The sequence below is a fragment of the Dipodomys ordii genome, unplaced genomic scaffold (assembly GCF_000151885.1).
Source record: "Dipodomys ordii isolate 6190 unplaced genomic scaffold, Dord_2.0 Scaffold18, whole genome shotgun sequence".
NCBI classification, from domain to species: domain Eukaryota; kingdom Metazoa; phylum Chordata; class Mammalia; order Rodentia; family Heteromyidae; genus Dipodomys; species Dipodomys ordii.
In genome coordinates this window covers 10,903,131-10,927,572 of record NW_012267234.1, presented here as the reverse complement: position 1 = coordinate 10,927,572, position 24,442 = coordinate 10,903,131, and the positions used below count along the sequence as shown (strand labels likewise).

The 24,442-nt window shown below is 45.4% G+C and overlaps 1 protein-coding gene across 1 annotated transcript in view; it reads right to left on the bottom strand.

The window, feature by feature from the left end:
• Positions 1 to 2,477: 2,477 nt before the first annotated feature.
• Pmfbp1 (polyamine modulated factor 1 binding protein 1) overlaps positions 2,478 to 24,442 on the bottom strand; it is a 44,639-nt gene continuing 22,674 nt past the window's right edge. The window contains exons 6-20 of the mRNA XM_013012673.1: positions 23,577 to 23,687; positions 19,591 to 19,717; positions 19,346 to 19,503; positions 17,217 to 17,460; positions 13,453 to 13,642; positions 13,148 to 13,301; positions 12,411 to 12,578; positions 12,036 to 12,173; positions 10,043 to 10,207; positions 9,365 to 9,532; positions 8,917 to 9,084; positions 7,557 to 7,660; positions 6,967 to 7,041; positions 3,312 to 3,538; positions 2,478 to 2,527 (exon numbers count right to left, since the gene is read on the bottom strand). Of these exons, the coding sequence (XP_012868127.1) occupies positions 2,478 to 2,527; positions 3,312 to 3,538; positions 6,967 to 7,041; positions 7,557 to 7,660; positions 8,917 to 9,084; positions 9,365 to 9,532; positions 10,043 to 10,207; positions 12,036 to 12,173; positions 12,411 to 12,578; positions 13,148 to 13,301; positions 13,453 to 13,642; positions 17,217 to 17,460; positions 19,346 to 19,503; positions 19,591 to 19,717; positions 23,577 to 23,687 (2,247 nt within the window). The remainder of the gene's footprint in view (positions 2,528 to 3,311; positions 3,539 to 6,966; positions 7,042 to 7,556; positions 7,661 to 8,916; positions 9,085 to 9,364; positions 9,533 to 10,042; positions 10,208 to 12,035; positions 12,174 to 12,410; positions 12,579 to 13,147; positions 13,302 to 13,452; positions 13,643 to 17,216; positions 17,461 to 19,345; positions 19,504 to 19,590; positions 19,718 to 23,576; positions 23,688 to 24,442) is intronic.

Here is a 24,442-nt window from a genome sequence, read left to right as displayed (position 1 = left end):
TGTGGCTCAAGTGGTAGAGCACTAGCCTTGAGCTGAAGAGCTGAGGGACAGTGCCTAGGCCCAGAGTTCAGGCCCCACGACCGGACCAAAGAAAAAAAAAAAAAAAAAAAAGAGTCTCTTGGACTTTTCTGCTGTGGGCTCTGAAGTGCAATCCTCAGGCATGAGCCACCAGTGCCCCGGTTGTAGTTAAGTTTTAAAATGAGTTTTGTTCTTTTTCTTACTGTTTTGGCCATTTGGGTTCCTTCCCTTAAAGTTCCTTGTGAATTTTAGAATGGGTTTTTCTATTTTTCTAAAAGATACTATTTGGATTTTGATGAAGACTAAATTCATAATCCCTTTGGATAATACTGGAAGTTTAATATTAAGCAACCCATGAACATGGGATGTGTTTCCATTTATTTTTTAGATTTCAGCAATGTTTTGTAGTTTTCATTATGTAAATCTTTTCCTTCTTTGGTTAATTCCTAAATAATTCTTTTTGATGTTATAGTAAATGGAATTATTTTTATTATTTTTATAATTTCCCTTCCAGTGTATAGAAATTCAGCTGATGTGTTGCCTTTTTTTTGGTGTGACTTTGCTGAATCTTTGTTTTCAATATCTTAAATTTTATCAGCAGAGATAATTTTACTCCTTTCTAATTTGTCTGCCTTTTGTTTCTCCTGCTCAATTACTTTGGCTAGAACTTCTAGTACTATGTTGAAAAGTAGCAGCAAAAGTGGGGTTTTTGCCTAGTTCCTGTTCTTAAAGGAAAACTTTGGTCTTTTATCAATGAGTATGAAGCTGTAGATTTTTTTTTTTGTCAGTCGTGGACTTGAATTCAAGGCCTAAGTGCTGTCCCTTTTGCTCAAGGCTAATGCTCTACCATTTGAGCCAAAGCTCTACTTCAGGTTTGTGGTTTTTTTTTTTTTTTTCTGGTGGTTAACTGGAGACAAAAGTCTTACAGGTACTTTTCTGTCCCAGGTGGCTTCAAATCATGATCCTCAGATCTCAGCCTCCTGAGTAGTTAGGATTACAGGCATGAGCTATGGGTGCTGAGCAGTGATATAGATTTTTGATGGTTATCTTTCATTCTTAGAATTTTGTAATCAGAGAAATTTTTTGTTGTTGTTATTGTTGGTTCTGAGGCTTGAACTCTGGGCCTGGGCACTGTCCCTCAGCTCTTTCAGCTCAAGCCATGGCATCACTTCCAGCTTTTTCTGCTTATGTGGTGCTGAGGAATCCAACCCAAGGCCTCATGAATGCAAGGCAAGCACTCTACCACTGAGCCACCTTCCCAGCAACAGAAAGTAATTTTTGTAACCATTTATTTTTTTTTTCTTCCCCCCCTACCCTTTTATCTTTCTAAGCCTATTCTATCTACTTGGTCTATCTGGATGGGCTTTTGTAGTCAAGTGACTGGGTGATACGCCAATTTCTTATTCTGTCTCTTTGCTCTGCACAGTACACTACTTGGCTGTGATGTAGTTGCCCAACAGGAAGTGAAAGACAACTTGGAAGAAATGTACAACATTGACAATAACCAGGGATTGCATTTTTGACCAACATATAGGGAGTCTTTGCTAGATTATGGAAAATATGTTTAGTAGATTAGACTAGGATCTCAATGACATTGACCTTTTGTTTGAATGAATGGAGCACAGCTAGGCCTTGAATGTGATTTCATTAGTACCACGTTTTTCAGTCTTAGTTTTCTCTACAGAATAGACCCTTGTGCTAATCTAATTGGGGGAAATGGTCAAAAAGAGCATAAGTAGGAGAATAATAAAAACGTAGAGATTCTCATCACTCAGTCTCACACTATATCTCTGGAACTTGCCCATCCCAAGTCCTGACGGGCATCCTGTGAAACAAGCTGCTGTTTAGGCAGTGACTTTTGGCCTTTATTTGCCTGGGCAAAGAGGCTGGAATATTTAAGAATTATCACCACCTGGTAGGCTTCTTCCTTCACTTGTTTTGTGCTCTCAGAAATACAAGGGCTTTCATTACTTTCTCTTACTTTACCCTAGCAGCTATTTGTCTCCATTTCCTATAGACTAGAAATAGATATTCTAGACGTGTACTCAGTTTAACAAAATCCTACCACAATAAAACAGTTTAGCTGTCCTTGGAGTTTGTTATAATGGAATTTTACTTGTATTGAGGTGGCAGGGGAGAAGAATAAAGTCATTAAAAGAAGGAGTGTAATATGGCAGCGAGGGAAGAAGCAGATGGCTTGCTTTCACTTCCCCTCTTGGAAAATCCATCACTTATGTCTCACTTTCTTCTGCATCTCAAGATTACTTTCCTTTTTTTGGAAAAAAGGGGGGGTGTTCAGCTTTGTTTTCCTATTTAAAATTGTAGAAAGACACAGAAAACAAAACAACAACAAAAAAGGAGCTAATTATCTCTTGTTGGTTTACAAGCAATCCCAGGCAATCTAGAAACTTGCTTTGGGAATGGTGGTTTGCTATGTAAGTGAGAGAGACTAATGTCTTTCAGAATCCCGAGAACACGTGGCTGGGAGCAGGTGTGAGGGCTGAGATGCCTACAAGACACCAGGCGCTCACTGCAGCTGCATTGTTCATATCTTTATTTCAGAGTCTGGGCCTGGAGGTGGAACTTTGGTGCCAAGGCTCATTCCACTGCAGGAAGTAGACAAAACTTAGCAAAACATTAGTATGGTGTGAAGCAGGCTGGGACCTTGATATATTCTCCTGAGTGCAAAGACAGGTCGAGAGAGAGAGACGGGAACTCACTTTTCCACCGAAAACATCTGTGGCAGCGGTGTTCAGGGTAAGGCGCTGATCCTAGCAAAACGAGGAACCTGAGGGAATTGGGAGGATATGGGAGGTTTTGATCTGAGGAGCAATGAATGAGGTCATTCCCCCAAAGACTGGCCTTATCATAAGCCAGGCAGCTCTGGGGTAACACGGAGTTTAGAAGTGGTAGGAAATGTAAGCGTAGAGCCAGGCCAAGTGGGGGCTTGGGCTGCTCCTGTTGAGTTTCTAGGTCCATAACTGGAGGAAGAGGCTTGTCCTTCCTTTCTTCCTCTCTTCCCCAAGTGGGGGAGAAGCTAGATCCAAGATAGGTATTTGGTTATCACAAATGGCCATAGCTGGTCTCCTCCTTCGACAGATGTGGCAACATCTCCACATGGATCACTGCTCTGTGTAACTAAGTAACTAGAGTGACCCATTTCCTTCTCCTTAAGTGATTTCCCAGCCCAGTGATCTTTGGGGGGAAAAATGATGCTATACTCTTACGGTTTTGGCACATGGGACAAAGAATGGAGACATTCTGGCAGCAAAGGTCATACAGGGCAGACCTACCTGAGTAGTGGGGCAACCCTATACACTTGGACATGTCTGCTTTCTGACCTGGATCCTTCCAGCCCAGTGCGCCGCATGGCCTTCCCCTTGGTGTGTGCTCCAGTTTGCTGGGGATTAGGGCTTTGGGGCACGGCCTTGTGTTCCCGGATTTCATCTTCTTCTCTTCAATCTCGTTCTTGAGCTTCTTGTTTTCCTGCTGTAGATGGACCATGACATTGTGGAGCTGGCTGTGAGGAGAGGGAAGGAAGGACACGTGGGCCTTTGGTCTGCTTGCTGTGCTTAGCTTCCTGCTGAGGAGATCTGGTAAATGGGGACCATCCCAGGAAGGAGGGTATGGATACCCACTGTGGACATGGGACCCTGTGGAAGAAGCCCAGGCCTAAGAGTGGGGAAAACCTAGAACTAGTACTTCTGAGTCATTCGGTCGGCTCTGGATCTGTAGTCTTATCTGTTAGGTAGGGACAATCAAGCTGAACCTGTTAGCTTTGGGGTTTGTGTACAATCCTGTTTGACAAGTAATAGACATTTGACTGGAGGATCATTCATTTGTTAAGAGCAACTCTGGCCATGTGGGCTGGGGTGTTCATGGATTACTTGGGAAACTCTCAGCCAGAATGAATACCAAAGCATTGCTGAACAGTTAGGAGTATAGGAATCTTGGCTGTGTACAACTTGAGGAAATGTTTTTGTTCTTCCTTTTTTTTTTTTTTTTTGGGTCCGGTCGTGGGGCCCAAACTCTGGGTCTGGGCACTGTCCCTCAGCTCTTCAGCTCAAGGCTAGAGCTCTACCACTTGAGCCACTTCCGGCTTTTTTCTTTTTGCTTATGTGGTGCTGAGGAATCGAACTCAGGGCCTCAGGCATGCAAGGCAAGCGCTCTACCACTGAGCCACCTTCCCAGCCCCCCCTTTTTTTTTTTGAGATAGGGTTCTACCCTGGAGTCTAGTAATCTAGACTGGTTTTGACTCACGATTCTTTTGCCTCTGCTGAGATTATCGTCATGTACCACCATGTGTGGTGAGAACTTGGGAAAGTTCTGTGTGAGTGTGTGTGTGAATGTGTTTCCATTTTACAGATAGAAAGTGCATGTTACAATAGAGGTGGAGTAACACTTAACATTACCCTGTGTCCTGTGTGTTATAAACAGCAGCGATGGCTACCATTTGTACTTGCCATCACAACTGCACTTCCTCAATGTGAGAGCGGCCGGATGGAAGTATTCTGAAACAAGACTTTCAGAGCTGGAATTCTGGGTGTGTCACTGTGGAGTTCTGAGACCAGGGATAAAGGATTGATCTTCCCTAATTGTTTCTTTCCCCATTTATAAATGCAGTTTATACCTACTGACAGTCCTTGACTTACAAGCTTTTAATTTTGTAATGGTGCCCAAACCATACACATTCAGTAGAAACTGTACTGGGAATTTTGAATATGGATCTTTCCCAGGCTAGCAGTATGTGGTTCAATTCTTCCTTAAGATCCTGGGCAGTGGTAGATAGTAGGAGTCCCCCTATGTTCCCAATTGGCCATGGGGTTACCAGGCAAGATGACTGCTACTCTTCATAGCACTGTGCTGCTAAGCTGTGTCTGATAGGTTAGTTGTTGCACTTTTGATGGTATTGGGGTTTAGACTCGGGGCCTTATGCTTGCCAGGCAGGTTCTCTACAACTTGAGAACTATGTTCCCAGACCATTTTTAGTTAATTTTCAGATAGGATCTCATGTTTTTTTTCCCCCAGATCTGGCCTTGGATCACAGTCCTATGTCTGCCTCCTGTGTAGCTGAGATGATAGGCATGCACCACCACATCTGACTCTTAAATGCATTGTGTGGGGCTGAAAGGTGGCTCAGTGGTAGAGCGCTTGCCTTGCGTGCATGAGGCCCTGGGTTTGATTATTCAGCACCACATAAGCAGAAAAAGCTGGAAGTGGTGCTGTGGCTCAAGTGGTACAGTGCTAGACTTGAGCTGAAGAGCTGAGAGACAGTGTCCAGGCCCAGAGTTCAGGCCCCATGACAGACAAAAAAAAGCTTTTTTTTTTTGTTTTCTGTTTCTGGGGCTTAAATTCAGGGAATGGGTGCTGTCCCTGAGCTTCTTTTGCCACATTTTGAGCCACAGCACTACTTCTGGCCTTTATTGGTGATAAGAGTCTCATAGTCTTTCTTGTCAGAGGTGGTTTTGAACCACAGTCCTCAGATCTCAGCCTCCTGAATAGCTAGGATTATAGGTGTGAGGATCTGGTGCCCGGCTTCTTAAATGCATTTTTGATTTAATACTATTTTCAACTTATGCTGGCCTTATTCAGACAACCCCATCTTCAGTTGAGCACCTATGTACTGAACTCCTGGTATCTTAAGAAGATTAAGCAAGGTAATACGTGTAAAGCACTTAGAAGAGTGTCTCACATACCCCAACCAATTAATTATTAGTTGAGCTACTTTTTATTATTAAAAAAATTTCCTTTCAACAGGATCAAGGAAACTCAAGAATGATTTTTTTTTTTGGTGAAACAAAACATCTTAGATCTTGGTGCAATATAAAGAAAAACTTGAAATGATTTAAGTTTTTTTTTTTCAGATTCTGTCAACTTTTAGTTAACTCTCCCTAGACAATGTTTATATCCAGGGGCAAATATCACAGGCCTTTCTAGCGGAAATCAAAGAATTCATCTGCAAACTCTTCTCTGGGAATACGCTCTTTACAAACTTGGCTGGTCTTGAAGGTCCTCACTCCATGTGCCTTTGGCAGGAGCTGGGGTCCAGGCACTTCCCTGGTTCTGTGGCTCTCTGTCCTGTCGGTATGCCTGATGCCTCCAATAACCCACATGGTGCATCCAAAGTCCCAGTTGGCCTCTATGCTGCAGTGGTCTTATCCCTTCTGACCAAAATCTATAATAGTGCCTCACCCCTGAGTGTCATACGTGGGTTCCAGGCTGGATTCCTGTGGGCTCAGCCCCCTGGGGCAGAGTTTGGAGGGCAGCTCCTGCTTGAACCATTCTGTCACCAGTAAGCCTATCCCCAGATCCTTCCAGTAGGCCATAAACACACGGTCATTTTGGACAAAAGCCCAGGACGCCATCTCCTAGGGTCTGCTCTCACCTCCCAAATCTCAGTTTTTTTTTTTTACATTCATTCCTTTACCTCTATCCTGAAACCTCCTACACTCTTCCATCTTATCTCTCGGTGGGCCCAGCTTTGACCACACAGGTGAGGCAAGACTGCAGAGGAGGGTGGGGGTGGGGGTGGGGAGCATACAAGCAGAGGTTCCTTGATGATTGGGTGGAACAGAGGAACCCCCAGTCTGAAGCGCTCATCTCAGGACACGCCACGGTGAGCTGTCCCTCTGTGCTCCTTCATTTGGGGGAATCTGTGTTACGGTTGCTTAGTCCGTGGCTGTCTTTCAGTGCCTGTCCCCTTCTCAGCCTTCCTGACCTCTGAGAACTACAGAGAGGAGAACAGGAAGGGGCATGTACACTAGTGACCCCAGCTTGTCCTGCTGGTGAGGGAATTAAGGCCCAGTGTGGCCAAGGGCCCACAGATTCAGGACTTGAGGGTCCTTCCCTGGGGTGGGAGCTGCATGGTGATTGATAAAGCCAGGCTGGCTCCTGTTGGCCCTTCTTACTGGGTCCCAGGAGCAGCCAGGGTGGGGTGGGGTCACTTACTCCTTTTCACCAGTCAGCTTGGCAATGTATTTGACCTGCTCACGGAGCTTGTTTCCTAGCTTCTCGTTGGCGATCCTGTAAAGAAACGAACAGAGGAGTGGCTGATTCCCTCCCTAGCTTCTGGTGAGCAAGCGTGGCAGTGGAGATTGGGTCTTCTCAACAGGGCTTTGGCTGGACACCAGGCCGCCTCACATCACTCTGTCCCCAGAGCTAAGCACCTGGTGACCCAGAACTCTTCCTATTCGACAGGGAGGCACTGAACAAGTTTAAAGGGTCCAAGTGAAGCTGGAGCTCAGGTCGGGAAGAGAAAACTAGAGCCCCAGCAAAACTTCCCTTCCATCTTGATGCTGCCCTATCCCTATGCTGCAGGACTTTCTAAACCTGCCTAATGAGCTGGGTCTCTTGGTCTTAGCCTAATGGTTAGGTGTGGGCTGACACTGGATATGTTTCCCAGCAGGGCAGGGCAAGGCAGGGCAGGGCCAGGGCAGGGCAAGGCAGGGTAGAGTGTGTATGTGACTGACCACTGGCATGCAAGTGGTTTCTCATCTCCTCTGAGCCTTGGGACCCGCCTCCTCTTCTTCCATACTTACTTCTGCTCTTTTGCCCACTGCTCCATGTTGCACATTGTCTGATCATTTTCTCGGTGGATTCTACGGGTTTCTTTAGGCACAGTTGGTGGGTGCGGGCAGTAGGGCTTCCGAGTAAAAAGAAAATGAGAGAGTAAAGGAGTGGGAACAGAGAGCTTCATGTCCCCTGCCACCCTAAATCCTACGTCTTGTCTTCCTGTGCTGTCTATGCTGAGACCAGTGTCGCTCACATCACGTGATGTTTCTGAGGTCACTATTTAGAGCAGACGTGCATAGAGTAAGTCTCCAGACCAAAGGCATTGCAGTGACTTGTTCTAAAATAACGGTATGCTATAGCAACCGTTGTTGTTGTTGTTTTTGGTCATGGGGCTTGAGCTCTGGGCCTGGGCGCTGTCCCTCAGCTCTTCAGCTCAAGGCTAGCACCCTACCACTTGAGCCACAGCACCACTTCCAGTTTTCTGGTGGTTTACTGGAGATAAGAGTCTCATGGAGTTTCCTGCCCCAGCTGGCTTTGAACCACGATCCTCAGATCTCAGCCTCCTGAGTAGCTGGCATTACAGGCGTGAGCCACTCGTGCCTGCCCCCACCTTTTTTTGGTGGTGGTATCGGGGTTTGAACTCAGGGCTTTATGCTAAACAAGTGCTGTATTACCTACTTGCTCTACACCCTCAGTCCTTTTTAAAGTTACTTTTCAGAAAGAAGCTAATAGTACCTGGAGCTGGCCTCTGACCAGGATCCTTCTACTCCTAACTTCTGCAATACTGAGATCATAGGTGTGTAATACCATGCCCAGCTCACTGACTGGAATAGGGTCTTGTTAACTTTTTGCCTTGGCTGATCTCAAACCTCATTCCTCTCATCTCTGCCTCTTGTGTAGCTGGGATTACAGGAAGCGAACCATTATGCCCAGGCTGAAGATATATTTTCAACAGATGGGAAGAAAACTATTTGGAGGAAGAGCTAGCCTCCTTCTCGTTTGGACAAAAACTGCAGCCACCTCAAGATGTTCTGAGGCCTACTAACGTAAGTTTCAGTGCTCAGGTAGTAGGGCGTGTCTACTTAGCCAATTCTACCTTAGGGTCTAGGGCTGCTGTATGTATGGAGTGTATCCTGGAGGAGGAACACTCAGAGAGGTGTCTGAGTCAGAGGCAGCTGATGTGCTAGACGATCTCTTCTCTGGAATGAGGGGTTTGTGTTTGGTCAAAATGTATTGACCAAGCCATTAGACTATATTCGGGTTGAAGCAGGGGCTGTGGCCCGGTAGTACCTACCCCTGTATCACACTGAACACACTACCCGCTCACCAAGGGCTATGTGGGCAGGATGGTACAAAAGGAAGCAATAGTATCCAAGGGTTGCCCACCTCTTTCTCATCTGCAAGGAGGTTTTCTTTCAGGGTGGCCATTTCCTCTTGAAACGACCTGAGCTGTGATTCCTTTGCTGCCAGCATCTTGAGGTCACACTGGTGTTGTTTTTGCCACTGCAGCACTTGGTTGCTCATCTCCTCCAGCTTCTTGTCGAAGGCGCGCACCTGCCCAGGAGCACAAAAGGACAGATCACACAAGGACAAGGCAGAGAGGGTGGGCTTTCTTGGCCTAGGAGGACTTGTTGCGGGTATTTTATTTCCAGCGGCCAGCAGAGGGCGCTCCTGCTCTGATCTTCGTTACTTCTGCCCATCAAGGAGCAGAGTAGGTGGAGGGAATGTGTTAGCCAAAGGGCATGGCTTTTAAACGCTAAATAATTCTGGATGCAAAAGGTGACCTTGTGCGCCCCTAAGAGAAAGGCAGCCCAAGCCCCTGGCTTCTTCTCACCTCTAGTTCGCTCTCCTGGTGGAAGTTCTGCAGTTTTTTTAATTCCACATTGACCTTTTTCATCCTGTCTTCGTAAGCGAGGATTTCATCTTCCAGTTGACTTTTCCTCTCTTGGGCCTGTTGCAAGTTTCGCTGCAGGTTCTTTGTCTCTGTGGTCGCATGAGCGAGCTTCCAGTAAAGACAAAGGGGATGAAAGTGGCCATCAGAGCCCTTTGGCTCTTTGCTGAGTCCTGAACAGAGAAGGGTTCAGTCCCTCCCTGTCCTCTGATTGGCACTGATGGTCACTTTGCCTAGTGTTCCAGAAAGGGGTAGTTTTTGGAATGTCTGCACGCCTGTGTTCTCTCCCCCAGTCCTTCTTCTTCAAGTGTGATGAATTGATTTGTCGGCATGATCAGCGGGGGGAGCGAGGGGGTGGACAGAGCACAGTTTCCCCCGAAAGCCTTGCTCCAGAGTCACCCATGGGCAGAAAGATTGGCTCAACGTGGCTCCCATCTTTGCCTGTTCCTACCCCCCAACAAAAGCCTAACTAAGCAAGCCTTCTCTTGACAGGAGACCCAGTCCAGCCCCAGGAGAAGGGTCTGCGATGCCTGGAGGATAGCCAGCCCTGCAGGAAAGTGTCTCTGGAGTCTTTGGCATGTCTTTGCAAACTTCCCTAGGGATGAGGGGGTGTGGCCTCACCTTCTCCAGGGCTTTGGTCAGGTCATCTTGACAGGTGTGTGACTTCTGCGTTAGTTCCTCATAAGCGTCTTTGGAGACCATGTTCTGCTGGCAGAGCTTCTCTTTCTTGATAGCCGAGTCCAGCTGCGTCTGCAGATTCATTCTGGACTCTTTCAGGGAGGTTAACTGTGGGAAGCAAGAATGTCACTGCTAGAGACCCAGCTCCTGGACCTCTGTGGATAAGAGCTGGGCTCATTCCGCGGCTGTAATCAGTCAGTGTTCATGCTCACACCGTTACCTTCTCTGTTGTAAAAGGTTCGAGCTATCTTTCCAGGTTCTCATCTAATGATATTTAGAGTATTAGCCCTCCACTCCCTTCCCCTCCGCTTCCCTTTCCTTCCCTTCTCTTTCTCTCTCTGTGTCTTTCTCTCTGTCTGTGTCTCTTTCTCTCTGGTTGTCTCTGTCTCTCTCAGCATTACAGTTGTTTAATTTCAGGCCTTGTGTTTTCTAGTCTGGTGTTGTATCGCTAAATGAGCCTTGTGTTTCACTGGCTATTTATTTATTTTTGTCCGTCATGGGGCTTCAACTCTGGGCCTGGGCACTGTCCCTCAGCTCTTCAGCTCAAGGTGAGTACTTTACCACTTGAGCCACAGTGCCACCTCTGGTTTTCTGGTGGTTAATTGGAGATAAGAGTCTCAGGGACCTTCCTGCCCAGGCTGGCCTTAAACTGTGATCCTCAGATCTCAGCCTCTTGAGTAGCTAGGATTATAGGCATGAGCGACCAGCGCCTGGCTTCACTGGTTATTTTTAGGATGAGGACTCATTTCCCATCCAGGCCAGTGCTTGGACTGTGGTCCATTTACTTTAGGCTTCCCACTGTTGTCTGGGATCACAGGCATACACACAGAGTCTCCTTCTCTAGAGATGGAGTCTCATGGACATTCTGACCATGATGGCTAAGCTTGACAGGTGCATGCCACCACAGCCAGGTATGAGTTGTGAAAATGTCTCATAAACTTTCTGATTGAAGCCAGCTTCAAATCATGATCCTCCAGGTCTCAGCCTCCTAAGTTGCAAGGATCATGTGTGTGAGCCACTGGTACCCCATTTCCCGGGCTATTCTTAAAGAATAGCAATTCAATGTTAATAACTTTTTAAAATAGATAATATGAAGCCATAAGAATTGCTTAATGTTTCCTTTGTATGCCAAGATGCTCTCTATTCCTCCCCCACCCCGAAAGATGCAATGTATTCAGTTGTGGGAAATGTCACTGCTCGTGATGGAGAGGAACAGATGCTAGTGCTTCACAAGCCAAGTTCAGTACGCTTTTCTCCTCTGCTTGCTACGTAGTGACCTGGAGCTTCAGATTTTCTTCCAGCTGTAGACAGGGGAGCACAGCAATATCTATCTATCTATCTATCGATCTATCGATCTATCGATCTATCTATCTATCTATCTATCTATCTATCTATCTATCTATCTATCTATCTATCTATCTATCTCTATCTCTATGTATGTAAAGTTTTACACAAATGATACTGGATTGAAGCATAGTGCCTAGCTCATGTCAGATGCCATTTTCTATTTCCTGTCATTTTTACCGATGTGAAGTACCCAATAAAATGTTTCTCGTCTTATCCCCTTTCTATGTTTTATGACTAGCTCTGGAAATGTTCTCTAACAAATTGTCCCAAACAACCAATTCACTTAATTCTGGCCTAAAACACAACACCGAAAGGTTTGGTATGAAAGTCCAGATAGTTGGGGACTCCACTGAGGATGAAATAAAACTTTGCACATAGGAAAGAAATGTTTTGTTGGGAGGGAGGGAGAGAGAGAGAGAGACCTCATCTAAGGGAAGGGAAGGGTAGAGGCTGCAAGGGCCACAGAATATATAGTTGGCCGAGCCAGTCAGTTTCGTGGTTGCACCAGAGGTGCAGTCCACACAGGTGGATTTCAAATCAAGGGTCACAGGATCCAGGCTCTCCTTTCTCTGAGGTTCTACCTCCTTACCTGTGAGTTCAGATCATCGACAATTTTCTGGGTAGCACTGCATTTGTTGGTAGCAGATTCTAGTTGTGAAGCAGCATTGGTCAACTCTTCCTGGAGATGCTTGTTTTCATCCTGCAACTTTCTCCAACTGTCTTTCCACTGTTCCCCCAGTAGAGAGCAAAATATAGAAGAGAAATGTTCACTGAGTCTACTGTTAAAACTCCACTCTCTCCCCACCCCACTGTTCCTTCTCCTACTCCGTGGTCTTTCCCAATGTCCCTCCTTTCTCTCCTGAGCGCTGGATACCCATAACCTCTGCATCTCTCCCGAGCCAGGGAGGTTCATGAAATTGGCCCTGGATTCATGATCTGACTCTCGCCAGATTCCCCTTCTTACCACCTTTTCCTTCCTTTTTACTTCCTGTTGTAAAGCGTCAAGTTCATCCTCCAGCAACTTCTCCTTTTCTTTGCTCTTTTTCAACAGTTCCTGTTTTTCTTCCAGTGACCTTATTGTATCCTGAAGGTCACCTTCTGCCTGGGTTTTGGCCCTTTCTAGTTCCCTTTGCTGAGAAAATAAAAGGCAGAAAGACAGTCTTACACTACATTTGTATTTGGACAAAAATTTCAGACCATTATAGACAGAAAAAGATCAAGATATATATGAGAACAATCCTTTAGTTCTATGGTATATGCAATGGAAAAATGTGTTCCCGTGTGCCGTCAACAGTTTTTCTTTAATTAGTTTAATCAATTTTGTTTGTTGATCTAATTCCCATAGTGTCAGTATTTCCTCCCATTTACCAATCTATTAAGACAGAAACCTCTTTGAATAAAGTTTTAAACTATCTTAGAAGAGTACAAAAAAGAACAGTTAGGGAAGCAAAGATTTAAAATTGATCCACAAGGAGACCTTTTGAATTATTGAAAGAATAACATTGTTATTTGATTCATTTTGAGCTTATTCTTTTAAAAATGCTTATTACTGGCCATGGGAATTCTTGCCAAGTGGCTGATATAGCAACTAACATACATTCTGGGCCATCCATCTGCCTGGATCTTTCCAAATAAAGAAGGATTCATTTAACCTCAGAGCAGGACAGCTGCTGGTATTGGCTGCCTACTTGCCCTCCATACCTGGTGCTGAATGACTTTGCCATAACTCATCATGTCATTTATTTTTATATCCTGCTCAACTAGTGACTTCTGAAGCTGCTTCTTCTCCTTCTCTGCATTTTCAAGCTTTCTCAGAGCCTCTGCCAGTTCTGAGACCAACTCTTCTCCCTGTTTCCTAAAGCAAAGAGGCAACAACAAGGAAAACATTCCAGTGCCAATTGCTGGCAGGCTGTGGGCTGGCCTTCTAGGGAGGTCTTGCTTGTCTCATTTCTGGCTGTCATCCACTGTGGTCCAGGCTGGCTCCCAGGGAAGGGAACGGGAGGTACCTGTTTTCTAACAGCTCTGCTTCAATGGCTGAGCCCTTCCTTTGGTTTTTCTGTAGCTCTTTCTGCAGGTTCTCGATGATTTCCGCCTTCTCCTTCTCCTTGAGAATGCAGTTCTGCAGTTTCCTCTGGGTCTCCTCTAGTTTGTGCTTTACTTCCTCTTTCTCATTCTTACATTGGCATAATTGCTGACCTGCAGAAACCAAGAGACAGGTTGATGGCATGTCCATGTAGAAGAGCATATGGGAAGGTTGCACTCTCCAACAAGGCTGGTTAGAGTCTAGAACTGTTCTTTTTCCGTTTCCCATCTGTCCTCTCCATTTTATGATCAGGTCTAAAGATCTCTGTTAAATTATCTGCCTTCCAAAATTGGTTAACTACTTGTAGAAAACTAAAGCTAGATCCTTATATATCACCCTGCACCAGAATCAACTCCAAATGGATCAAAGACCTCGGAGTCAAAGCTGACACTCTGAAAACATTACAGGATAGAATAGGAGAAACCCTAGGTCTCCTTGGCACAGGCAGAAATTTTCTTAATAGAGACCTAGAAACACAACAAATCAAAGAAAGGTTGGACAAATGGGATTGAATAAAATTGCAGAGCTTCTGCATGGCAAAGGACATAGCTAGCAAGATCACTAGAAAGCCTACGGATTGGAAGAAGATCTTCACTAGCCATACAATGGACAAGGGTCTCATATCTAAAATATACTTGGAGCTCAAAAAATTAAATTGCCCAACAACAAATAGTCAAAGAAACAACTGCCCAATAAATAAGTGGGCTAAAGACTTAAAGAGAAACTTCTCTAAGGAGGAAGTAACAATGGCCAATAGACACATGAAGAAATGCTCAACCTCTCTAGCCAGAAAAGAAATGCAAATCAAAACAACATTGAGATACCACCTCACCCCCAGTTAGGATGGCATAATCAAGAACTCTAATAACAACAGATGCTGGAGGGGATGTGGACAGAAGGGAACCTTACTGCATTGTTGGTGGGAGTGTAACTTGTTCAACTACTTTGGAAAGTAGTATGGAGGTTCCTCAAAAGACTCCATATAGAGCTCCCTTATGACCCAGCAATCCCACTTTTGGGCATTTACCCAAATGTTCACAAACAAGACCACACTAAAGCTACCAGCACAACTATGTTTATTGCGGCCTTATTTACCATAGCTAAGATATGGAACCAACCCAGATGCCCCTCAGTAGATGAATGGATGAAGAAAATGTGGTATATATACACAATGGAATTCTATGCCTCCATCAGAAAGAATGGCATTGCTCCATTTGTTAGGAAATGGAAAGACTTGGAAAAAATTATATTAAGTGAAGTAAGCCAGGCCCAAAGAAACATAGGTCCCATGGTTTCCTTTATTTGCAATAACTAGTATATGTCTGAGTCAAGCAGAAAAGGTCAGATAAGGTGATGTTAGGGAAATGAACCCCAAGATAAGTATTCAAATGTTTTTTTCTTTCATGCTCTTGTTTCTAACATATTTATAAGATGATTTCTTTGTTGCTTTGTATGTCCCTCCCCCACAGTATAAACCTCTGCTTTCACTGTATTTGATGTTGGTATAATTTGTGAAGGGGAAGGGAAAAAACAACTCATTTAAATAGGGATACAGGTGGTTCCATTGCAACAATGAGATGTACAAGTTGTTATGTGGAAAAATGAACTTTACAACTTCGGTGGGGGGGAGGGGTGGGGGCGGATTGGGTAGGGGGGCAAGGGGGATGGGAAGGGATGGGAAGGGGAAACAAAGGAGGAGGCAACAATGCTTGATAAGAAATGTACTCATTACCTTGCCCATGTAATTGTAACCCCTCTGTACAGTATTTTCACAATAAAAAATTTAAAAAATTATCTGCCTTCTATCTCTTGGACAAAATTATGAAAATTAGTAGAAGTTACTCAGAGTCTCCTGCATTTCTTGTCCTGCTATGAAAGACAAATATTGATTCCTCCCCTGCTCCCCTCCAATGGAGTTTTACAGCCATAACTGGCTTACTCATCAGAGACCACTGGAATGTTATTATTTTTGGATGCTTTCTGGAGATTAAGTTTAGGATCCTGTGCATGCTAAGCAATGCTCTACCGCACAGTGACACCCTTGGCTTGAGAACTCTGGAATGTTAAAATCTCACCGACTATGAGGGCAGGAAGAAAGATCCATGTGGGATGGAGATGGAGAAAAAGATATGGGGAAGACGTGAGAGCTGGTTCAGTTTGAAAGGCAAAATGGGAGCTAAGTAGGTAAGTGTATTCAAGGAGGTTGCAGAGGACTTTGAAGGCTTGAGAAAAATATTTAAACTTGACTCATTGAGCAGAGACTTGGTATGAAAGAGTGCTTTAGGCAAACCAGAACACATTAGATTAGAGAAGACTTCCATTTCCTTTCTCCCATGCTCTTGCCTCAATGGAAGAACTCCTAAGTAAGTTGCTCACTTGTTTGTGTGTGTGTGTGTGTGTGTGTGTGTGTGTGTGTATAAGAGAGAGAGAGAGAAAGAGAGAGAAAGAGAAAGAGAGAGAGAGAGGCAGACAGACAGGGGAAGGGGTACTGGGGCTTGAATTTAGGGTCTCTCAATTTCCTTTTCTCTGCTCAAGGCTTGAGCTACACCTCTACTTTGGCTTTTTGCTGGTTAATTGGAGATAAAGGTTCTCTTGGATTTGTCTGCTTGGGATGGCTTTGGAAAGTGAGGATTACAGGCATGAGCCACTGGTCCCCAGCTCTCATTGGGATTTCTTCATGTCAAGTATGTTCTTCATGCTCCAGTTTCGACTTAAACACCATTCCTCCTCAAAGTTTCCTGATCTGAAAAAGGAAGACACCCCTCGAAATGTGGTGGACAGTTCAGTTTTAGGAATCTGAGTCAGAAGAGGAGATGGAGTGTCCAGGGGAAACAAGATAGGGTTGACCATAGCTGCAAAACCAGGCTGGGGCTGTATGTTTGGAGGTCATCAGCAGAGTAATGGAGCTACAAGGAGGGAGCTCACTAGAGAGAGTACAGAGAGACAGGGGAAAGGAAGGAAGGCAGAGTCTTCAGGGGTGGACTACTACAGTCTGAGCAGGGTGGGGAGAGAGAAGCCAGAAACAAGCTCTATGGATGAATGAGACACAGAGTGTCTCCAGAGCTGAAAAATGAGATTTTGAGTGAGAATGGCGACCTTGTAAGGTAGCATACAGAGAGACAAAGGACGCCCAGCCTCAGATCTTTTTAGATTGATAGCACCTTCACATAACATACATTTATCCCTTGAAGGTGGACAATTCAGTAGCTTTAATATACTCACTGGTTGTTTAATCACCACCAATACATCTAATTCAAGCACACTGTCTTCTTCCCCAAAGAAACCCTATAGCCAAGGGGCAAATGCTAGTAGCCTAAGAAAGCAGTCTCCGCAGAGGGGCAAGGACATGACCTCTGTAGTCTAAGCTGGGTGGAGAGCATGTGTTTGAAAGTGAAAGGGAGAGAGGAAGTTGAAAACCAGGCAGGGGAGGGGCCAACTATGTGAGAAGATGGAGAAGAATCTGGTGCAGAGCCCAGACTCTGAGCCCAGTCCTCCCTATGGGATCTTCATCTGAGAGAGTCCAGGGAAGGGTGTGTATGTTTGTGAGTTCAGCTGTGGTGGAGGTTTCAGAGAGGTGGTGAGCTCGGGGTAAGTAAGGGAGTTCAGAAGGGTGGAGGGACCCACTTGGAGCTACCACTGGAGGGGAGACATTGGGGTGGCCATCTGGGGAGGGAGGGGCAGCCTCACCCGTGGTCTTCTGATGCTGTTTGGATTCCTCCAGGAGGTCGGTCAGGTTCTGGACTTCAGCCCGCAGGGTCTCGCACTCCAGCTTGCTCTTGGAGTCCTGCCTGGCCTCCTTGAGGGTCTCTTCCATGTCTCTCAGTGTGGACTGGTTCTTCTCCAGCTCCAGCTCCTTTTTCCTGAGGAGGCACTGAACCTGGCTCACCTTCCTTTCCAGCTCATGAAGCGTATCTTCCTTCTCTTGGAGCAGCTGAAGAAAGCCAAGTGGAGATGCTTGGAAAGGCCTGAGCCCCAGCCGGCACAGTCTGTCAGGAGCAGCCCCGAGTCCTCCTCCACGTCACCAGCATCTCTTGCCTGGATATTGCCAGAGCCTCCTCTTTATGCTCTCTGACACTAGGATGGGTACCCCCAGCCACAGGGGACCTCAGAAAACACAAGTCAGGAGTGCAGGAGAGAGTGCTGGGAGTCAGGGGTTGGGGTTGGGGAGCACATTGTTAGCTTTGGCTAACAGCACCAGGGGAAGGGGCTGAGTATCACATTCACACAAATTTCATTGTAGCTTATGGCAATTTCTCTATCATTAGTTACCTTTTTGGTTAAGATCTTACTGAGCCTAATTTATATAATTTTTTTTTTTTTGGGTCCAGTCGTGGGCCTGAACTCTGGGCCTGGGCGCTGTCCCTCAGCTCTTCAGCTCAAGGCTAGCGCTCTACCACTTGAGCCACAGCGCCACTTCCGGCTTTTTTCTTTTTGTTTATGTGGTGCTGAGGAATCGAACCCAGGGCCTCATGTACACAAAGCAAGCACTCTACCACTGAGCCACCTTCCCAGCCCCTAATTTATATAATTTTATCAGCTTAATTTTATCAGTGGTACTATCATTGGTATAGGAAAAAATAGGTATAGAGGACTCAATATTATCTATGGTTGCAGGTATCCATGGGGGTCTTGGAATGTATCCAGTGGATACACTGGATAAGGATAGAATGGTTAAGGAGTCACTGCTGTATACAACTTTGGATATAGTGGATGTCCAAATAGTCTCTGCTGGCTTCCATCTCATCTAGAGAAGAATGTGGCATGTCACATTCTTAGTGCCTACAACACTGCTTAGAATGTTGTAGGGCCTCAAGAGTATTTGCTGAATGATACAGGAGAGGCTTAGAGATGTCTATTCAGACTCCTTGCTTCATGTCGCTCTGTTTCCTCTTACTTTGAAGCAAGGGGCTTTACTGAGCAACCAGTCAATCCAACGGGATGATAAGTGATAGGGAAGGCTAGTGTTGGAACAGTCCTGACTGTAAAGTTTGCACTGGCTTCACAGTCTTTCCATTCTTGGTTTCATTTCAAGGCATTTCTGGGAACTTAGTTCATGTTGGCAACTACAACTCATCTAGGCCATTGCATAACACCATTAACATTTCCAACTGCTTTGTGTATTCATAAGATTTGTAATTTTAAAAGGTGGAATTCACATAGAATTCTTAATAAGGAGACTTCTTATTTCTTTTATAGCATTTCCTTCCAATTCAAGTGTGAGAAAAGTATAAGAGAACAATGCAAGTGTGTCTCAAACTTGCTTGTTACCCTCAAACTTGCTTGTTACCCTCAAACTTGCTTGTTACTCTCAAACTTGCTTGCTACCCTTCAGGATGGGGGACGGTCCTTTCTTATGCCTCTATAGTCCCAACATAATCTATACAGTTATTACATGTTACAAAAAAAAAAGTGCCAGAACCAGGTGCCAGTGGCTCACGCCTGTAATCCTAGCTGCACAGGAGGCTGAGATCTGAGGATCTTGATTCAAAAGCCAGCCCAGGCAGAAAAGTCTATGAGATGCATATCTCCATTGAACAATCAAAAAGCTGAGAGTAGAGTTGTGGCTCAAGTAGTGGAACACCAGTTTTGAGTACAAAAGTTCAGGGACAGTGCCCAGGTCCTGGTTCAAGCCACAGGACTAGGACCAAAAACTTCCAGAGAAATACCCCAAGCTGTGTCTGGGACAAAAGAGCACGCTGGGACACTGTGCAGTGTCTCTGGTAGCAAGTATAGTGGTGGGGGTGGAGAGGGTGGCAGAATTGGTTTAGCCCAAAGCCCGGTCTCACACCTGCCAACAAGAAAGCCCCTGATCTCACCTTGTCTTTATCCAAAATCATCTTTTTTGCCTCTGCGCACTGCAGCTGTAGCTCCTCCAGCTGGCGCTGCAGAATGCACATCTCTCTGTCCTTCTTCTCGCTGTGGGCAGATGACTCCTCCCGTAGCCGGTGCAGGTCCAGCTCCAGCTTCATCATGTCTACAATGGGTGGACAGGATGTGGTTGCTCAGAAGAGAGCTCCGCTTCCTTCTGGCTCTCCAGCTGAGCCCGGCAGCCTCGGCTAACCCTTCATGATGTTCTTCTTCTGCTCTGACACCATTTCCAGTTCCATGCGCAGGTCCTTCACGAGGTTCTTGTACTCCTCCACATGTTGGCACTGGCTGTCCTTCTGCTCCTGCAGGTGTTTCAGAATCTGGCATCAGGGAGAAGAGCAAGGAAGCATGAGGACATTGGAGACATGTCCACAGTGCAACTTTGAGCAGGCGCGGGGGATGGTAGTGCTTGCCAGGGACTAAGGAGGGAGGGGGAGCCACTCCATGGAGTTTCTCTGGGGTGGTAAAAACGCCCTGGAATTAGATAGCGATGAATTTTATGGTTTGTGCATTCTCTTTATTGTAGAGGTGATGTACACAGGGGTGACAGTTACATAAGTAAGGTAATGTAAAGTAATGAGTGCATTTGTTTTTCTTTTCTTTTGCCAGTTATGGGGCTTGCACTCTGGGTTTGGGTGCTGTCCCTGAGCTCTTCAGCTTAAGGCTAGCGCTCTACCACCTTGAGCCACAGGCGCCATTTCCAGTTTCTTGGAAGAAAGTCTCAAGGACTTTCTTGTCTGGGCTGGCTTTGAACTGTGATCCTCAGATCTCAGCCTCCTGAATAGCTAGGATTACAGGCGTGAGCCACTGGTGCCTGGCTCATTTCTGCAGTGTTACCCCCACTTTCATTTTCTCCTGCTTTCCCCCCTTCACAAAAATTTAAAAAGAGAATGATTTGAAGAAGGATGTTGCAGACTGCTCATGTTTACACAGAATGTACGTAAAGGAAACAGGCACTGATGGAGCACTGTACACTCCAGGCACTGTCCTAGGTGCTAGAGACTGTGGAACAATGAACAAAGACCATGAATCCTCAGTCTTGCTGGAAATGACCTTCTAGTGAGGTGAGACCAAGGGCATAATAAGTAGTGACTTATAGAAAAAGTCAAGCATTGATGCATCCATGGGAAAAACGGGACAGCAAAGGAGACATGGAGGTCCAGGGGAGCAGGGAGGAGTATGTGTGCTGCAATTTTAGACAGGAAGATGGGCTGGCCTCACTGAGAAGGGGGCCTCTGAGCGCAGACCTGGGAGGAGGAGGAGGATCCCTCTTATAGGTATCTGAGAGGGGAGCTTTGTAGGGCAGAGGGATGGGCCAGTGACAAGAGTCTGCAGGAAGGACACCAGGGAGGCCAGTGGGGTTAGCATGGGGCAGAAGATTGGTGTGTAGGAGGGCATGGGGAGTTACGGGCAGTCGCATCTTGTGGGGGTTGAAGTCCCTCTACAAGAACTGTGGCTACTCTGAAAGAGTAGAAACACTTTTTGTTGTTGTTGTTGTTGGTCGTGGGGCCTGAACTCTGGGCCTGGGTGCTGTCCCTCAGCTCTTCAGCTCAAGGCTAGCCTCTACCACTTGAGCCACAGCACCATTTATGGTTTTTTTTTTTCTGAGTGGTTTATTGGAGATAGGAGTCTCATGGACTTTCCTATCCAGGCTGGCTTTGAACCGTGATACTCAGATCTCAGCCTCCTGAGTAGCTAGGATTACGGGCATGAGCCACCAGCGCATGGCTAGGAAACACTTTTTTCTTTGGGTGGAACTGGGGACTGAACTCAGGGCCTCATTTTTGCAGGACAGGTGCTCTACCCACTTTAGCTATGCCTTCAGCCCATTTCTGTCTTGATTGCTTTTTTATTTTTATTTTTTGATGGTTGTGGGATTTGAACTCAGTGCCTGGGCACTGTCCCTGAGCTTCTTTGTGTTCAAGGATAGTACTCTACCACTTGAGTCACAGCCTTACTTCTGGTTTTTGAGTGGTTAATTGGAGATAATATTCTCATGGGGACTTTTCTGCCCAGGCTGGCTTTGAACATGATTCTCAGATCTCAGCCTCTTGAGTAGCTAGGATTACAGGTCTTGTCTTGGTTATTTTTTTTTTGGTCAGTCCTGGGGTTTGAACTCAGGGCCTGGGCACTGTGCCTATGTCTTTGCTCAAGGATAGCACTCTACCACTTGAGCCACAGCACCACTTTTGGCCTTTCCTGTTTATGTGGTAATAAGGAATTGAATCCAGGGCTTCCTGCATATTAGGGAAGCACTCTACCACTAAGCCACATTCCTAGCCCATTTTGGTTTTATATATATATATATTTAGTCAGTCATGGGGCTTGAAATCTGGGCCTGGGTGCTGTCCCTCAGCTCTTCAGCTTAAGGATAACACTCTACCACTTGAGCCATAGCACCACTTCTGGTCTTCTGGTGGTTTACTGAAGATAAGAGTCTCATGGACTTTCTTGCCTGGGCTGGCTTTGAACTGTGATCCTCGGATCTCGGCCTCCTGAGTAGCTAGGATTTCAGGTGTGAGCCACTGGTACCCAGTCATCCTAGTTATTTTTGATGTAAGGCTTCGCTTCATGGTCATAACCTGGGTTGTAATCCTCCTACTTGAGCTTCCTAGTGTCCTGGGAATGATAGGTATACTTGGCCTTTGTACTTCCTCTGTAGCTGATATGACAGGCACAATCCACTACACCCAGTTGTTGGTTGAAATGGAGTTTCCTGCACTCTTACGCACTGGCTGGCCCCAAACAGATCCTTAATCTTAACCTCCCAATTAGCTGGGATTACAGGCTTGAGATAATGCACCTGATAAAGGAATATTTTGTCACCTAGGGGAGGCAGGGACACATGACTGAAGAATGATTGATTGCTTGGGCCTCGGGATGCTGGGTAGAGTTGTTAATGTGATTTCAGAATGGACAGGAAGTAGAAATATAGTCCAAAGACAGGAGAAAAGTGTGGGTACTGTAGGATTAAAGGTTCATACTAGGGTGGCACCGACTGACAGGGCAGTAGGGGACAGCTGTATCAAACCATGTATGCATCATTTCACACATAAAGGCACATACAGGCAGCATGAAGGCTCGGATGGGAACTATAAAATGGCTATTTTATGGGGAGGTTTCTCATCTGTATCATTTTAAAAATGGAGTGCTATGAGGTGTTGCCATAGGTCAGATATGAATAACATGAAATTGACTTTCAAAATAAGTATTGATGGTATCTGCAGTAACAAAGAAGAACGACTACAAAGTTCAATATTGATCCCTTGTTCATCCAACTTTCTGCAATTGGAAAGTGAGAATGAGAAGTCTCTGGCTCCCCATGATAGGACCCCCTGGGGCAGATCATGTGTTTGTTCTCTCTCTCTTCTCTCCCCACTGCAGCATCCAACGTGCCCCACCTGACCCACACAGTACAGGCTCTCCAGTGGCTGGCTCTGCCATGCACCTTACGTTCAGGTAAGACTGGCCTGTCAGGACCTGGCCTGGCAGACCTTGATCATTGGCTCATCAAATCTCTGTTTCTATGGCTTAACTTTTATTTATTTTTAAAATCAATTAAAATGCTCTGAATGTTCTAGAGTTAAAAAGGGCAGGAAATTGCATTCGAAATCCTCCCTAGATCTGCAGCTTTCAATTCTAGCTAGACACTAGGTGGATGGTCCTTTTGAATTCACCAAGCCAACAGGAATACCATCATGTTTAGGTCTATCATGAGAAGTTGATTAAGAGATAGACACAATTCTAAAATCCAATGCTCGCACCATCTTTGGGGCTTGATATACATTATACACAGAATGCCTGTAGCAGAGTCAATTAAAGCCACACAAAATGTGAACTATAATAGTTTGAAAATAAAAATAAGCTAGATGCTAGTGACTCATGCCTCTAATTGTAGCTACTCAGAAAGCTGAGTTCTGAGGATCAAGAGTTGAAGGTAGCTTGGAGAGACAAATCTGAGAGACTCTCATCTCCAATTAACCCAAAAAGAAATCTGGAAGTGGAGACATGACTTAAGTGGTAGAGCACCAGCCAGGAGCAAGCAAAAACACCTGGCTCTGAGTTCAAGCTCGGATTCTAGCACAAAAATGAAATAAAATAGAAGTAACCAGGAAAGCTTAGAAGAAAACCCAGCTCAGGCTGATCCTGCCAGGCACAAAGAAGCCAAAGGGCTGTCACCTTTTTGATGTCTTCAGCGTCTTCTGAGCAGCTAGGAGGGTATCTGTGGGTGGCTGTATAGGAAGCGAAGTCAGCTTGTAATTTGATCAAAGTCTCTTCACGCTCCAGAACCTGGGAAAGAATACAAGTCAGTCACAGGGTGGATGATCAACAGCATATGACTATTATTGCTTTGCATTCCTTCTTCAGGAGAAGTTTGTTAACACGATGATGTAATTTCACTGTGTAGTTCCCATGGGGTCAGCGGGAAGAAGGAGTTATGATCTCAATCTGGGATCAAGGAGTGATTTGACTCCAGCCTGTCTGTGACCACATTTTGGACCCTCTCCTGAACTTTTGGGGGATCCACTTTATGAGCTAAAAGAAGGTTCTTTGGAGGCGATGATGGAGACATGTGCTTAAGCGATTAGATGACATGATTTAGGATCTGAGAATTAAGGGAAAGCATTTCTTATGCAATGGGTGAATGCACATGTATAGCAAGAAAAAGTTAAAGAACACTCAGTTTTCTTTTTAATGTCATACGTTTTGAATTTATGGAAAACAATTCAAGCAAAACCCAAACATTGAAAAAAAGAAAGCTTCCACTTCTGCCCTCTCTTACTTCCATGAAGAGAGGGAGAACATGATTGAGAACTGACAGTATATACATATGATCAGTGATTTAAAAATCTTAAGAAATTACCCTTAGTTGTATAAAGGGTTTCAAGTCAACATGCCAGTTTATGAGTACCATGCATTAGTGGTCATTGATTTAAAAAAACAAAAGTTATGCTGGGTGCTTGTGGCTCACATCTGTGAACCTAGCTACTCAGGAGGCTGAGATTTGAAGATTGTGGGTTGAAGCCGGCCTAGGCAGAAAAGTC